The 16,509-nt window shown below is 36.1% G+C and overlaps 1 protein-coding gene across 3 annotated transcripts in view; it reads left to right on the forward strand.

The window, feature by feature from the left end:
* AHI1 (Abelson helper integration site 1) overlaps positions 1–16,509 on the forward strand; it is a 204,428-nt gene that overhangs the window by 927 nt on the left and 186,992 nt on the right. For all 3 annotated transcript variants that reach the window (XM_008065442.1, XM_021716221.1, XM_008065440.1), the window contains exons 2-3: positions 5,029–5,092; positions 6,716–6,840. In XM_008065442.1, coding sequence (XP_008063633.1) covers positions 5,083–5,092; positions 6,716–6,840 — 135 coding nt within the window. In that variant the 5' untranslated portion in view covers positions 5,029–5,082. The remainder of the gene's footprint in view (positions 1–5,028; positions 5,093–6,715; positions 6,841–16,509) is intronic.

Consider the following 16,509-nt stretch of genomic DNA (forward strand, 5'->3'; position numbering starts at 1 on the left):
GGGCGTCGGGTCCGGCGGGTCGGACCGCTGTGCGCACCCCTCTCCGTGAGTACCTTGTGGCTAAGCTGGCGGCGGGAGGCCGGGCCCGGCTGTCGGGGGCCCGGCTGTCGGGGGGCGGCGGCGTGGGGGCCGTGCCATCACGGACCGACCCGCTGGGCGCGGGCCGGGCGCCCCGGTGCGGAGGGGTGCGAGTTTAGAGACACCTTTCCGTACTTTCCCGCTCCCTCCTCGGGTTCCTTGTCTCCGGAGTGGGGAGCGTGGTGCTTGCTATGGCGGTGAACTCGGTCTTTGCCTTTTCCCACTCTCGATTCTGGTTTAAATGCTTTTGAATCAGAGGCGCACCGAGTATGTGTATTTTATTCTAGAGTATCAACCTGGTGCTGAATCTTGAACCTGTCCACGCCTTCTTAATTACGCCTGAGAAAAGGTGACCGATGTGGTACGTTCATCCGAAAAGGATCAAATTGTATCAGTTGGGTCGTTTCTGCATGTATAAAAATAGAACCAAAGTTTTAGACTCTTTAGGAATCCTTTCAAATGGTCGCGCTGCATTTCGGCTTTACTGTGAAAACGTCTACGTGAAAATATGGCTCTTCCTTTTTTTGAGAAAGAGATGCTAACAGTTTTTTTCACCTGTTGCGTTAACGATCGCTGTTACCGCTTGGGCTTTCAGGAAGAAGATTGTTTTTATGAGGACTCTGGGGAGTTTTAAAAATAATATTTGAAAGAAATTAAAATAGCAAGTGTTTTAACACTGTATTTGGGGTTTGTGGAGTTTTTAAGTAATGGCATGTATAAGATTCAGGGATGTCATTTTAAATCTGACCTTAGTTTTCGCAGCTAATGTTACTAATCAAATGTCCATCGTTAATCCTATAACGTGTTAGCTGTAGTACACGAGAACATTTAGAGTTTACTTCTGTAATGTATTTGCTATGTTATCATTAAATAATAGTATTTATTAGTTCAATTGTGCATTCAACTATTAATAATAAAAATACATAATTTACTTAATCATGTGTTTATTATATAATTTTTTACTTATTTCTAACACAGTAATAATGGACATAGAGTAATTCTGTTGAACACCTACGATGTGCTGATTAATTTGCTTGTTGGCGTTTTCTTTTCTCCTCACAATTTAGCAGGTCAGAAAAAAACCAAGGCTTAGTGCAGTTAAGTAGCTTCCCCAGGGCCACAGATCAGTAAGTGGCTAAACAAGAGCTCAAGCCTGAGTCTTTGACTCTAGACCCGTGATTACTGTTGTTGTTGTTGTTGTTTTAAATGGGGATACATAAATATAGAGAACACAGGTCTGGTCTTCCAAGAGCTAGCAGTCTGGTGGGGGTCATAGAGAACATTTTACCAGGGTGAAAATTCAGGATGAGGTAGAAGTATGGAAGATGAGGGCAGTATCCTTGGAGCACAGAGAAGTACTTAACTACCTTTCAAGGTGAGAGCACTTCCTAGAGAAGGTACTGTTTGCATTTAATGTCACAGGACTGTGAGGATTTAGAGTGACAGAAGAAGAAGGGCATTTCTCAAGAAAGAGGGTCTGTGTGGGGAGACCCGCCAAAAACTGGAATTCATTTATTAAAAATTGTGTGTTCTTACATGTTTAAACTTCAGTCACCTTCAAAGTACTCCCCATTTGATGCAATACTCCCATCGAGATGCGTCTTTTACTGCTCACAATAGTTTTTGAACTCAGTTTCACCTCTTTCATACTGGCAAAACGCTTCCCTTTGAGGGCTTTATTCATCTGGGGAAACAAAAAAAATATTCAGTGAGTTCAGGTGAATAGGGATGGTGGGGCACTGGGGTCATGCTGTAGCACAGTAGAGGCAGGTTGTTAGTGTAAACCATCTATCATGAAATGGGCAAATGCCATGAAAGGATCTCAAAAGAAAAAAAAATGTACTGAAGCCAAATGCAGCCTTTCACTACACTGACTGGTACATTGATGCTGATAGATTCCTAGAATACGTATCTAGCAGGGGAAGCCTACACTACAAGGGGCCTGCCCTCCAAAAAGTAATTCCAGGTTTTTGTGTGTCCTCCCCCCACCTTGTATGTGTAATGGTTACAAAAGCAAGAGAGAATTTGGCACATTTGAGAACCTGTATAGTTTTGTTTGGTGGGAGCACAGAGCGTGGATGGAAGTGGGCCCTGTGAAGGGGATGTAAAGAAGGGTGAGGAGTCATTTCATAAATGGCCTTGGAGCCCTATGGTAAGGACTTGATATTTTTTTCAGTGGGTGATTGGAAGCTAGTAAAGCAGTTTAAACAAAGAAATATACCATCATGTTTAAATTTGAGAAAATTACTGTGATTGCAGTGTAGAAGATGATTTTTTGTAAAGGAGATGGTGATGAAGGCATAGAAACAATCTTAAAACGGACAGCATAACTTTTCCAGAGTTTTTGTCCCTCAGAGCTACTGTCTCATGTGACTCCTTTGGTGATGAGGGGAAGAAAGTTGGAAGGAGAATTCTATAAATAATTATTTACATATCCCTTCTACACATCTCACCTTTCATTCATTCCCTAACCTGTGGCTGCCAGGTTTCTGCTCCTTCATTAGCAGCTTTGGCACATGTGATTTCCTGATTGCAAATCCAGTGACACCCTTCAAAACATGCCCTTTTGACACGATGCGGTACAGACTACTTCTTTCTTAAAACTCTTTTTTCTTCTGTTATATTTCTCCCCTATTTGCCGGATTTATTTTTACTTTGTATTATGGGCTCTCAGAATTCTTTTTGACTTTTTATTTTCTTGCAACCATCATATATATCAATAACTCCCAAATCTTCAGCCTAGATGTCCTTGCCAAATTAATATATTCTATATATATATATATTAACATATTCTATTGCCTACAAAACATAATATGATTATACACACACATATATATACAAACACATAGAGGGGAGTGCGTATTCAGTAATAACAGCCGTTACTTTAGATAGGACTTCTGTGCACTCGGCATTGTGCCAAGTATTTTACTTGCATATTCTCATTTAATCTTTACAAAAACCTTATGAATGATTTACCATTATTATTCTCTTTATAAAGGTTAGTTAATTGAGGTCCATAGAGATTAACCTGCTGGCAGGTGGAACTGGGATTTGCATCCATCTCACAATGCAGCTTGTAGTTGCTCCGTGCCCCTCAGTTACCCAGCTTAACATGTCCTTCATTAAGCTCACTGCCTGTTCCCATAAGAAGTACTTGTTAAGTTGGGCTCGGTGGCTCAGCCTGTAATCCCGTGCCCTTGGGAGGCTGAGGTGAGTGGATTGCCTGAACTCGCGGGTTTGAGACCCGCCTGGGCAGCAAGACCTCATCTCTACAATAAATCAAAAAATCAGCCAGGCATGGTAGCGCATGCCTGTAATTCCGGCTACTCGGAAGGCTGAGGTGGAAGGATCCCCGGAGCCCAGCAGGCGAGGCTGCTGCACTCCAGTCTGGGCGACCGAGTGAGACTCCAACTCCAAAAAAAGTACTTGTTATAATTGTAGCTACTATTTATTTGTGCTTGTTCTAAGGTGTTGTTCTAAATCATCTAACCCTGACAGTAACCTTTTGAGTAGGTGCTGGTAGGGTGATTTTTACATATAAGGAAACAAATTGCCAAAAGTCATTCAAGTAACCATGAGAGGCTAATTCTAATACTTGGGTTTTAAACTATTTCACTATACTGCATTATTTTACAGTTAATGATATCACTGGTCTACTTATTCTAGTTCTAGAAACATGGGAATCATCCTGCCCCTTCATTATTTCATCTTTCTCAAATGTTATGTAAATTTTCAGCGCAAGAGAAAACAGGATATGCCTGATATAAGTGAGCCCTTTTCTTGATGACTTATAGTCATATTTAGTTCAGCTATTTTCCTACATATTGAATACCCATATAATAGTATAAATATTAAATGCTTATTTACCTTATACTTTTTTTTTTACTTATATGCTGTCAAGTTTCAGTTACTGATACTATCATTGTACTTGCCTTTGTAGCCTTTCTCTTTCCAAATTTGGTATAGATTGGAAAGTAAAAACCAGGTTTATTAGCTCTATATCTACTAGAAAGAGTAAATACAGGCTCCCAGCAGTAAAGTGTTGGAGTTTTCCTATGTGGATTTAGTAATGTCTGTTTTGTCTGTGTACCAGATAATTGTTGCCTAAATTAACTCACATAGTTAGGTATGCTTGCATAATTATTCTTTTCTTTCTAGCATTTCTTCTCATACATTTCTGCCAGAAAAAACATAAATGTGGATCCCCTGAAAGCTGATGCATTAGCAAATGATGCCTGAGCCAGCTCAAAATATGTTTTTGGTTTTATTTTTACAGTTTTCAGTCTTATTCTTAAAACCGTATTTATATTGTGTTTTAATACAGAAATTAATATGTTTGTTTTAGATACCACCTCATTTTTCATTAAAGTTGGCAGTTTAGTAATATACATACTGAGTTTATCCATGGTTTTAGGTGGCTGGCACACTATATGTACTCAGGTATTTATTCAAGAAAAATAGTACAAATGCTCATACTAGCCTTCCCTATTGTAGCAGAATTTTCGGTGGCAGATACAGAGATATTTAAATTTATTATCTGTGAGTGTGCTACTCACAAGCATAATTTACAAATGTGATAGTGTATGCTCTTGGGAAGGCAACCTGAGATGGAGTTTGGTTTCTTAAAAGTACATTGAAATGTTCATTGGTTTATTAAAGCGCTTTTAAAAGTTCATGAACATACCAAGTTAGATGTTTTCTGTCTTTCAATTTTTTTAACTTTTTACTTCAAATATGTAAATATTTTGTTACAGATGTGATCTATTTGCTTCACTTGATTTCAGGACCCTAAACTGATTCAAATGTACTTGTCATTTGCACAGATTGGGCTTTATTGGTGTAAATCTAAAGAGACAGTAAACACACAATGGCATAATCTTGTGTGAATAGTGTTTTATAATTTTTATTTGGAGGTTTCATATTGCAAATAAATCCTCTTTGTTTTAATAGGATTCGGATTGAGTCAATGCTTTACATTCTCTGTGTTCCCCATAAAGCTGAGATATGCCCACTGGTAAGACTTTTATAAAATTTACATGTACATTTAGCCAGGTATAGTGGCTTATGCCTGTAGTCCCAACAGTTTCTGAGGCCAAGGTGGGAGGATCACTTGAGACCAGAGTTTAAGAATGTCTGGGCAACATAGTGAGACCCTGACCCTGCAAAAAAATGTTTAGAACTTAAAAACAAATGGAGCATGTTATATATTAATTTTAGAAATATATGTTTAAAATTCATATTTTGCACATTTATTTTTAAGCTTGGTTTATTTTAAGGGGCTCTTTAACATTAATGAGTAAATTAGATATCAGTCAACAAATACTACATTTAGAGATATTTGTTTGTTTGGTGTTGAGTTTTCTATTTAATATTGGTGATTAAGGTTAGTATATTATTCAGTGGATGACAGTTTGGAACTCAGCTGGACAAAATAAATAATGATTACAACATATGGTTAGTTTTTATTATCATTGAAATTGGATGTTTTACCCTAGAGCAGGCATTGGCAAACTTTTTCTTAAAGGGCCAGCTCATAAATATTTTAGGTCTCTGCCACAGTTACTCAGCTCTTGTTAAAGCATGAAAGCAGTCATAACAATTCTTAACCAAATGAGCATGTCTGGTTTCAATAAAACTTTATTTACAAAACAGGTGCCTGGCTTGCAGGCTATTGTTTGCCAACACTTTCTCTGGGGCATTAATTCATTCAGCATTTAATCACTGAAAACATATTTGTTGACTACTTACTCTTTGCCGGGTCTCATGATAGTAGTTAGAGATGTAGTTATGACCTATAGAGTATAGTGGGAAACAATATGTTTATTTATATAGATATAAAAATAATTATACAATTTCCAGTCGGGTTAAATGTTACAAAGGAAGAGAGCAGCTTGCTGTGATAGAAGACGGAAAATTTAGATAAGCTTGTTGGAAAATGTTCCATTTTAGAGGCAACATTTAAACAGGCAGCTTAATACTGACCAGGTGAGAGGTTAGAGGAAGCTTGCACAGGGTAGAAGCAGCTGCACATGGAAAGGAGCTTGTCTGATGGATAAGCGCAGTGTGGCTAGAATGTAGGGCTCTGAGAGGATATTTGTCTTGATTTGGAACTCTAGAGATTGTCAGGTCAGGAAGTGCAGAACTCCTATAGAGCATGTGAAGGACTCGTTTTACTTATTTTTTTTCTTGTTTTTTAATTCTTTGAAGACTTGTTTTATCTAAGTGAAATGGGAAACTTGCAGGGTCTTAAGCAGAGGAATAATTTGATCTATGTTTTCAAAGAAAGATATTCAATATTGTTCAGTGTTGATTACAGGCAAGGCAGGTGTTAGCTATTTTTCATGCAATTTGGTTTTTGATATAGGATTGTTGAGATTTTACAGATAAGGAAAATGAAGTTTAGAGATGTTAAGTAACTTCTCTAAAGCTACATAATCTGTAACTAACAGTGGTAGATGTTTCTGTGGTGTCACCAAGTCAAAAGAAAACATTTTAAGAAGGAAAAATCAATTAGTCATTCTGATGTAGCTACAGAACTCATGTAGGTGCTTATAAGACTATTCCTTAACAAAATAGTCATGCAGATGTGTTTAATAATAGAGTTGCTTGAAAAATAACGTGAGTCTGTCTTTTTTAGTTGGGAATGAAGCAAAAGTGAAAAATGAAGTTCACTTTGAAGAATTGCTTAAGACTCATAACGATCTAATATGTGAAAGAAAAAAACTGAAGAAAAAACTTGTCAAATCTAGAGAAAACATCTCAGTGAGTAATTGATCATCTGGTAATGGTGATTAATATATCTGCATAAAATTATGGGGCTTTCATGTTAACATTCTGAGGAATTTTGCAAATTGAAAATAGTATGTAATAACACATGGTAAAATAAAGTTTACATTAGAATCAACATCACTTTTGGAATATGGAGTTTAGTCTTGAATGCTTTTCTGCAAGAAAACCAGACACTGGAGAGAATGACCAGGGATAATGGGGAAACTCAAAACTAGCCAAGATACACATTTTTGAAGAAAATCAAGATTTTTAACTCAGAATTGTGAAGAACTTAGGAAGTAATATCTTACTTCAAATATTCAATGGCTTGTCTTTTATTTAGACTTATTTTGTGTGATTCTACCCAGCAGAACCAGAAATCAATGACCTTAGGCAATACTTACTTTTTTATGCTTGAGGCATTTGACAGCATCCTTGAAGGGATTAAAAACACAAAACTCAAAGTGATACTAAACAAATCAACAACTAATTACAACCTGATTCCTATGATATCATAGTATTCATAACAGCACCCACGGGTAATGCACTGTTTATTCTTTACTCCTATCTCACTACTTCAGTTTGCACTTTTTACTTCTTTATCCATTTTCTCTTGTGTCCTCACACATAAACAAATCAATAAGTTCTTGTGTGTCCTGGTGAATGGTACATAATATTTCTTTGCAGGAGTTTTATGATGAATTCTATATCCTACATTCTGCTTGTAGCAAGATTTATACCACTTTTTATTTTTTCATGAGGCTTATTTATTTTAGTATTCTGTCTGACAACTATCAGTATATATTCAGTATATCACATTCAATATATCATATCAGTATATATTCTTAAGTGAGGCAAAAATAAGTAGTAACATTGGACAGAATCCAGCCATATACATGTGAGAGTTCATAGATTGCCAGGATACTGCACACCAGTTAAGAACTTCTGACAGAATAGGACAGGTTAGCGCTCCGATAGTGAATGCTGCCTAAAATAGATTGTGCTTTTACTGATGGTATCGGTATGCAATATGGTATGGATTTGTGACATATGGAGGTTGGATCATTGCATGTGGTGTATGCCCTCCCCTCATATGGAGTAGTTTATATTGGGTAAAAGCTGAAAGATCACCAGAAACAGTTGTCTGCATAGTCTTTTTATGGACTTGGTCAAAGAAGAATCTTATATTTTCTCTCAGTGTTAAAGAACTGGGTTGTGAGCCATGAACCAGGTACAGATTAGACCAAGAATTCTAAATTAAATGGATAATGAGGGAATGGGCAGACATTATGCCCATTTATCTTAGGTTCAGTTTTGATGCTGAGGGACACATAAATGTAGGGTGACTAAGCATAATTTACCCAGCCTCTCTTGGTAAACAGTCCTGAACAGACTTTAGTACAGTAGGAAAAAAGTATTTAGGAAGAGATTTTCCAGCTCAAAAGTAGAGGAATAGTACTGGAGGGACTTGAAGGACAACACAATATTTTTGACATGATTTACTTTAGGGAGTGGAAGAGGAATGAATACCTTTCATTCCTTTCATTTACTAAAGGTGTGCTTTCTATCTTCAAAAACACTTCTAAACACTTTGTATATATTTACTCATTTAGTACAAACAACAAAATTATGAGATTTTTCTTTCTGTAGTTGAGGAAACAAATCGTAAAGGTTTAGTAACTTTCTCAAAGTCACATAGTAAGTGACTATTACCAGTGTTCAACACTGACAGTCTGAGTACAGAACTCATTGTCTTAACCACAACTCAGTGTTATCTATTTTAATAAAATAGGAGGAGACAGGACCTCTTTGAAACAAGAATAGGAAATCTTATGTATAGAACAGGTTGATATTAAAAAGGAAGCAATCTGAAATAAAGTTCACAATAAGAGAATTCATAAAAATGGCAGGTTTATCTTACTCATTTTTTTTCAACTACCTATCAAATACTGTAATAAGAATCATACAAATACTATTTCTAATTTTTATGTTAATTATGCAAGACAGGTACTGTGACTTATTTTGCACATGAGAATTTTATAAGCAAAGATGTTAAATGGTTTGCTCGGGTCATATAGTCAAGAATAAGTTAATTGGGATTTAAGACCAGTTTCTTCAGTTTTAAAGCCTATGTTCTTTTGTCAGTTGCCTCCTTAAAACTATATCTCAGGCCTAAAATAGTAGAATTGAAATCATGAAAAAAATCTAATCAGTGATGTGGGAACCAAATTTGAGACCCTTTTCCATGAGAACAAATGGCCAAAACTAAAATGAAATGATGAGGACCAATAGACATATTTGTCCTACATTTAAGTATCTAAGGCAGTGCTAATGAAACAGAAACAATGAAGAGAGCGTGATGAAGAAAACTTCCTGAGATTTAAAAAAAAAATTTTTGAAGAGATTAATTCGTCTTACATTCCAGGTAAAATTTATGAGATGAGAACTGTATCTACAAACATTTTTTTTATTTGTAAGAGAAAAATAAATTTTGCTAACATCTAAACAGAAAAAACATCTAGTGCGTTTAGTACTTCTGACTAAAAACACTAAATCCAAAGACAGTGGAAAAATATCCACTTATAGAGTATTAATAGTATTAAGGGAAAAATTGTGACCCAAGGAATCCACCCAAGTTAGCAGTCATTTGTTAGGGCAATAGTAAAAATATGAGTTATTAGAGAACCATTATCAGTGTTCCTTTCCTGGGGGAAAAATAAATTGAAGATACATAAGTTGGAGATGTAGTACCATTTCCAGACATGAATCAAAGTTAAGAATTTAAGAATAGAAAATTTGTGATCTGAGAGGGAAGATGAAGAGAAGTTGGGTAAGGGGTATAAAAATGCATTAGATTATATTCAATAGTATAGTAGGGAGATTATAATTCATAATTTATTATTTATTTCAAAATAGCTAGCAGAAGATTTGCAGTGTTTCAAAAAATGGAAAAGACAACTGTTTGGGGTGGTAGATATCTAAGTTATCCTGCTTTGGTCATTACGTATTAAATATATAGTTATCAAAATATCACATGTACCCTAAAAATATGTACAGCTATTATATATCAATAGAAAACAAATTTTTAAAAGAAAATTTATGATCTGAAAATATTGTTGGATTAGTCTTGAAAACAGTTAAATATATAGAACTTTCTTAATTATTGTATATGCCCAAAATAATTCCTGAAGATTTATATTTGATATGTATACATGACAATGGGATAAAACAGAACCACATTGTTTTCAAAGATTGAGCAAAGCTGGTTAGCTTGCAAAGGGGGGAAAAATCATACAACTTTTATTCTCATTCCTAGGTTATAGTCAAAAGTTATGTTTTTATCCTAGAATTTGAAATAAGTAAAATAAGTAATATGTAAAATAGATTATTGCACTAAGTCATGAGAGGTTAGAAAAAAATCAAATGAGGTTTTTAAAAGGAAGAAAGTAATGAAATGAATTTAAGTAAGAGCAAATTCAGTTGTGACAATACATGTAAATGGTTTTTAAGCTTGCTATTTTTAAAAGCAGATTCTAAAATAGGTTTTTAAAATATCAAGCATCCTGCTTGCAAGATTCATACATCAAACAAAGTGACATAAATTTTAAAAATATAAATGTGCAAAAATATAGACAAAATTTTAAAGAGAAACTTAGAGTTGTCTCATTTATGAATATATACTGACAACAAAAATATGAACAAATTGAAATTAATCATTTGTTAAAAGAATAATCCATCTCAGCAGTAGTTTTCCGCTCAAGAAGTCAAGAATAGATTAAAAGTTGGATATCAGTCAATATTAAGATAATGCTAACAAATGGAATAAAAATCATATAACTATATAAAAATAGCAAGGGAAAAAGCCATCATTTTATTGGAAACAGGATAGTAATGATTTTTAGAAAACATTTTGGTGTTCATGTATGTGAAATTTATGCACCCTCTGAGGTGGTAAGAAAATGCAGATCCACTGACATATACATGATAAATTGTGTATGATTATAGTAGTTTTCTGTGGGTCTCTTTGAGAAGGGAGGGTAGTCCATGAATGCCCTGTAGACACCTAACTTACAGGTTCTTCCTTTAAAAATCAGGACCCATGAGGAAATATCTCTTTTCACCATACAGTTTAATATTCTAGAAGTTTTGGTAAATATAAAAGCATGAAACATAAATAATGATATGATAGTTTTTTTTCTTGATATATCTGTCTTTATCTGTTGCAGGCTAGGCACTATAGCAAGTGCTTTACTTACCTAATTCTCACAAGGCTCCTATAAAATCAGTATGGTGTGGAGAATTGAGACACAGAGGTAAAGGAACTTACCCAGGATCACACAGTTAATAATTGTGAATCTAGGTCCTGCTGATTCTATAGCTTGTATTCATGACAACTATGCTGTACTGGCTCCCTGTTATGCTGGTATATAGTGTAAGCAAGTATATGACCCTTAGTACGAGAACAAATAATTATTGATGGTTTGAATGCTAGTATTAGAAAACCTATGAGTCAACTGAAAGTGAACAAGGTAACTCTACAAAACCAACTATTATAGCTAGAAACAAGTAAAAATATTGGAGAAAAAAATAGAGAAATTCAATAAATATTACATAGAAACTACAAAAATCCCGAAAAATCTTAAAAGTAAATTTTCCAAAAGTACAGATTCATATGAAAAAAAACCCTGTGAATTTTATTAGTAGGTATTATAGAAGGGTTGCACTTTATCGTATACCAGATGTTTACCAGTTACTTTTTATGTTTAACTCAATTGTAATAGTCTCCTGTGGATGACTTCTTTAATTAATAAAATTAGACCAAAGTTAATGCAGAAAAATAAAAAAGGAAGATTAAAATATTTAAAACAAAAATGAGTGGCGTATAGTTTTCTAGATGCTTCAAGAAGTTATAAGAATAATAGCCGTTGTTTTATGAAATTTATAATACAGGTTGAGCATTCCTAATCCGAAATCTGAAATGCCTGAACATTTAAAACTTTTTGAGTACCACTATATTCAAAGGGAGTGTTTATTGGAGCATTTCACATTTTAAAATTTTTGGATTAGGGATACTGAACCAGTAAGTAGAATGCACATATTACAAAATCCAAAGAAATCTGACATTAAAAACACTTGTCCCAAACATTTTGGTCTTGTCAAGCATTTTTAATAAGGGATATTCAATCTGTATATGTAGAAATAAAAGGTATGAATACCTGAAACAAGGTAATTTATAAAGAAAAGGAATTTATTTCTTACAATTATTAATTCTGAGAAGTCCAAGGTCAAGGGCCTACACCCAGTGAGAACCTTTTTGCTGTTGAGACTGCAGTTCCAATGCAGTGCAGGCATCACATGACGAGGGGGCTGAGTGTGCTAGCTCAGGTTTCTATTTTGTTTTTATAAGGCCACCAGTCCCATTCCTATGATAATCCATTTAAATCCATTAATTTATGAGTAGGCTAATTCATTGATGAGGGCAGAGCCCTCATGACCCAGTTACTTTTTAAAATACTGCCACATTGGGGATTATATTTCAACCTGAATTTTTGAGAGAGCAAACATTCACATAACAGAGTATGGGAGGAAGTAAGTATAGGTATACGTTTTAAAGTTTCTTAAAGTATATGTGTATTATTTGATGGTAGGCAATAAGTCAAAGATGTATATTATAAAACCTAAAGTCTTCACTGAACAACAACAAGAAAGAGGACAGCTAAAAAGCCAATAATGATACAGTGGAATCACACACCAAAAAATGAGAAAGACAACCAGAAAAAAGGAGAAATAATGAACAAATAGGACAAATCGAAAGCAAATAACAGAATGGTGTTTTTAAACTCAGTCATACAAAGAATCATTAAATAGTAAATGGTCTAAACAGATCCATTAATAGGTAGAGGTTGTTATATTGTCAAATAAACATGACTCAACTATATGTTGACTATAAGAGACTTTTAAATATAAAGACACAAGATTAATATTTAAAGGATGAACGAGAAAATTATCATGCTAACACTAGTCAAAAGAAAACTGGAGTGATTATATTAATATCAGAGGAAGTATATTTTAGAAAAAGAATATTACCAGGGGTAAAAAGGAATATTTTATCATGGTAAAGGTGTCAATATCAAGGAAACAATAATCTTTTTTTTTTTTTGAGTTGGAGTCTCACTCTGCCACTCAGACTGGAGTGCAGTGGCTCTCCCGGTGATCCTTCCGCCTCAGCCTTCCAAGTAGCTGGAACTACAGGTGTGCGCTACCACGCCCAGCTAATTTTTGATTTATTGTGGGAATGAGGTCTTGCCAAGTTGCCCAGGTGGGTCTCAAACCTGCGGGCTCAAGCAGTCCACTCACCTCGGCCTCCCAAAGTGCTGGTATTACAGGCTGAGCCACCGAGCCTGGCTGGAAACAATAATCTTAAATGTGTATGAATCTAATAACAAAGCTTTAAAATACACACAACAGCCAGGCATGGTGGCTCATTCCTAATCCTAGCACTTTGGGAGGCCAAGGCAGGAGGATTACTGGAGCCCAGGAGTTCGAGACCAGCCTGGGCAATGTAGAGAGACTTTGTCTCTCCAAAAGATAAAAAAATTAGTTGGGCATGGTGGCACACACCTGTAGTCCCAGCTACTTGGGAGGCTGAGGTGGGAGGCTCGCCTGAGCCCAGGATGTCAACCTGTGGTGAGCTGTGATCTTGCCACTTCACTCCAGCTTGGATGACAGAGTGAGACACTCTCAAAGACAAAACACCACAGTAGAAAACAGCAAATCCAAATGCAGATCCTTTTAAAAGAGCAACAGATTATCATGTGTTGGGAGTCCCCATAGCCACCCTCAAACTGGGTAATTCACGAGAGGAACTCACAGAACTCAAAACCTGTTATACTCACACAGTTTATTATAGCAAAAGGCTACAAATTAAAATCAGCAAAGGGAAAAGGCACATTGGGCACAGACTGGAAGAAACCAGGTAAATTTTCGGGTATACCCTCGTAGAGTTGCCTGAGACTCAGTTCTACGGTCAACAATGGGTGACAGCATGTGCAAAGGGTAACTAACCAGGGAAGCTCACCTATGTCTTGGTATCATAGTTTGGGGGTGGGTAGTTAGTCACATAGGCATGCAGCACCTGAGTGACTGACCTCAACTATTCAGGCTCCAGATCCCTAGAGCAAAAACAAGATGTTTACCTTAAATCGCATTGTTAACATAAGCTCTGTGGTCAAACTGGTGTCCCAGAACTTAAGACATACAAAAACACTCTTTATCAAGCACAACATTCCAAGGATTGGTTCTAAAAATAGGCCTTTCTTGAGCCACCGAGCCCGGCCAGAAACAATCATCTTAACTTTTAAATTTTCTCATTTTAGCAACCCTGTTCTGCTGAGTTGACTCTTTTCTGCACAACCTCTAACCAGACTGATCAGGAAAAAAGCGAAGAAGACTCAAATGACCAGTGTTAGGATTGTAAGAGGGGGTTTGCTACAGATGCTAGTCTTTAAAAGGATAATAAGGTAGTATTATGAATCACTTTATGACAATAAAGTTAACAGTAATGTATGAAATTACATGAAGGGAACAACACACTACCAAAAATAAATGGATAACATGAATATTTTATAACTTTTTAAAAAGTAGAATCTGTAGTTAAAAACTTTATGTTAAAGAAAACTAGTCCCAGTTGGCTTCACTGGTAAATTTTGCCAAACATTTGATGAAGAAATAATACCAATTTTACACAAACTCTTCAAGATTATATAATAAGAGAGGTTACTTCTCTGCTCCTTTTTGTGGGCAATCATTACACTGCTACCAAAACCAGACAAAGAGATTGCAAGAAAACTACAGACCCAAATCCCTTTCAATATAGATGGCAAACAATCTTCAACAAAGTGTTAGGAAATCAGCCTTACCAAAAGGCTAATGACCTTTCTGTCCTTGACCAGGTGGAGTTTATGTCAGGAATACCTTGCCAGCTCAATGTTGGAAAACCATTCTGTGCAAATCACCATATCAAAAGATTGAATAAGAAAATCATATGATCATCTCAATAAAGGAGAAAAAAGGACTTGGCAGCATTTATCACCCATTCCTGATAACGCTTAAACCAAGAACAGAAGGAAACTTCCTCAACTTGATAAAGTACATCTAAAAAATCTACAGCTGCTTTCATACTTAGTGGCACAAAACTAAATGCTTTTACCCTAAGCTTGAGCATTTGTCATCGTATGTATTCAAAAGTGTATTGTAGACCCTGACCAATGCAGTAGTGCATTTTTAAAGGTATAAAGGTTGTAAAGGAAGAAATAAAACAGTCTTTATTCAAAGATGGCATAATTGTCTATGTTAATATACTAAGAAATCTATAAGAAGTGCTACTAGAGCCCCAGATGCTTCTTTTTTGGGGGGGTGGGGGTGAGTCTCGCTCTGTTGCCCAGACTGGACTGCAGTGGCATGCTCATGGCCACTGCAGCCTCCACCTGCTGAGCTTAGGCAATCCTTCTGCCTTAGCCTTCCCAATAGCTATAACTATAGGCACGTGCCACCACGCCCAACTTATTTTTTGATTTACTGTAGAGACAGGTCTCACCAAGTTGCCCGGGCTGGTCTCGAACCCCCAGGCTCAGGCACATATGCTTCTTAACTTATAATGGGGTTATGTCTTGATAAACCCATTGTAAATTGAAAGTATTATAAATTGAACATGTATTTATTTTTATTTATTTATTTATTTTTTAATCAATATTTTTTATTACGGTTTTGTGGGGTACAGTTAAGGGTTAGGTGTACAATTACGTTTCATTCAGGCACCCTGTTGATAAGAGGTGTTTCCCCATCTCCAGACAGATATTTGCTACTGTTAATCCCATTCCCCCCCCATAGTTTCCCAGTACCGTCAGTCATTTTCTTATAGTATTACATTGGATGTTCAAGGTCCATTATATGAGTGAGAACACGTGATACTCAGATCTTTGTTTCTGTGAGAGGTCACTCAGTATTATAGACTCTAGTTCCATCCAGGTTGCTGCAGAATTCATGATTTTGTTCTTTTTTATGGCTGCGTAGTATTCCATCGTGTATATGTACCACATTTTTTTAATCCAGTCCTCTTTTGATGGGCAGTATGGTTGTTTCCAGATTCTTGCTATTGTGAACAACGCTGCAATAAACATACGTGTGCAGGTATCTTTTTTATAGAGTGATTTGAGTTCTTCAGGGTATAGTCCCAGTAGGGGGATTGCGGGATCATATGGGAGGTTGATATTTAGAGCTTTTAGGAATCGCCACACCACTTTCCACAGAGGTTGCACTAATTTACACTCCCACCAACAGTGTAGAAGTGTTCCCTTTTCGCCACACCCTCTCCAGCAGCTGTTATTTTTTTGAGTTGATGATAATTGCCATTCTGACTGGAGTTAGGTGGTATATCAGTGTAGTTTTGATTTGCTTCAAATGATTAGTGAGGTTGATTAGTGAGGTTGAACATTTCTTCATGTGTTTGTTGGCTGCTCGGATGTCCTCTTTTGTGAAGTGTCTCTTCATATCTTTGGCCCATTTTATAATGGGGTTGTTTGTTTGTTTTTTTCAGCATGTTTTAGTTCCTTGTAGATCCAGGATGTTAAGCCTTTGTCAGACCTGGAGTTGGCAAATACTTTT

Source organism: Carlito syrichta, unplaced genomic scaffold (assembly GCF_000164805.1).
Source record: "Carlito syrichta isolate Samal-C Ts95f unplaced genomic scaffold, Tarsius_syrichta-2.0.1 Scaffold308352, whole genome shotgun sequence".
NCBI classification, from domain to species: Eukaryota; Metazoa; Chordata; class Mammalia; order Primates; family Tarsiidae; genus Carlito; species Carlito syrichta.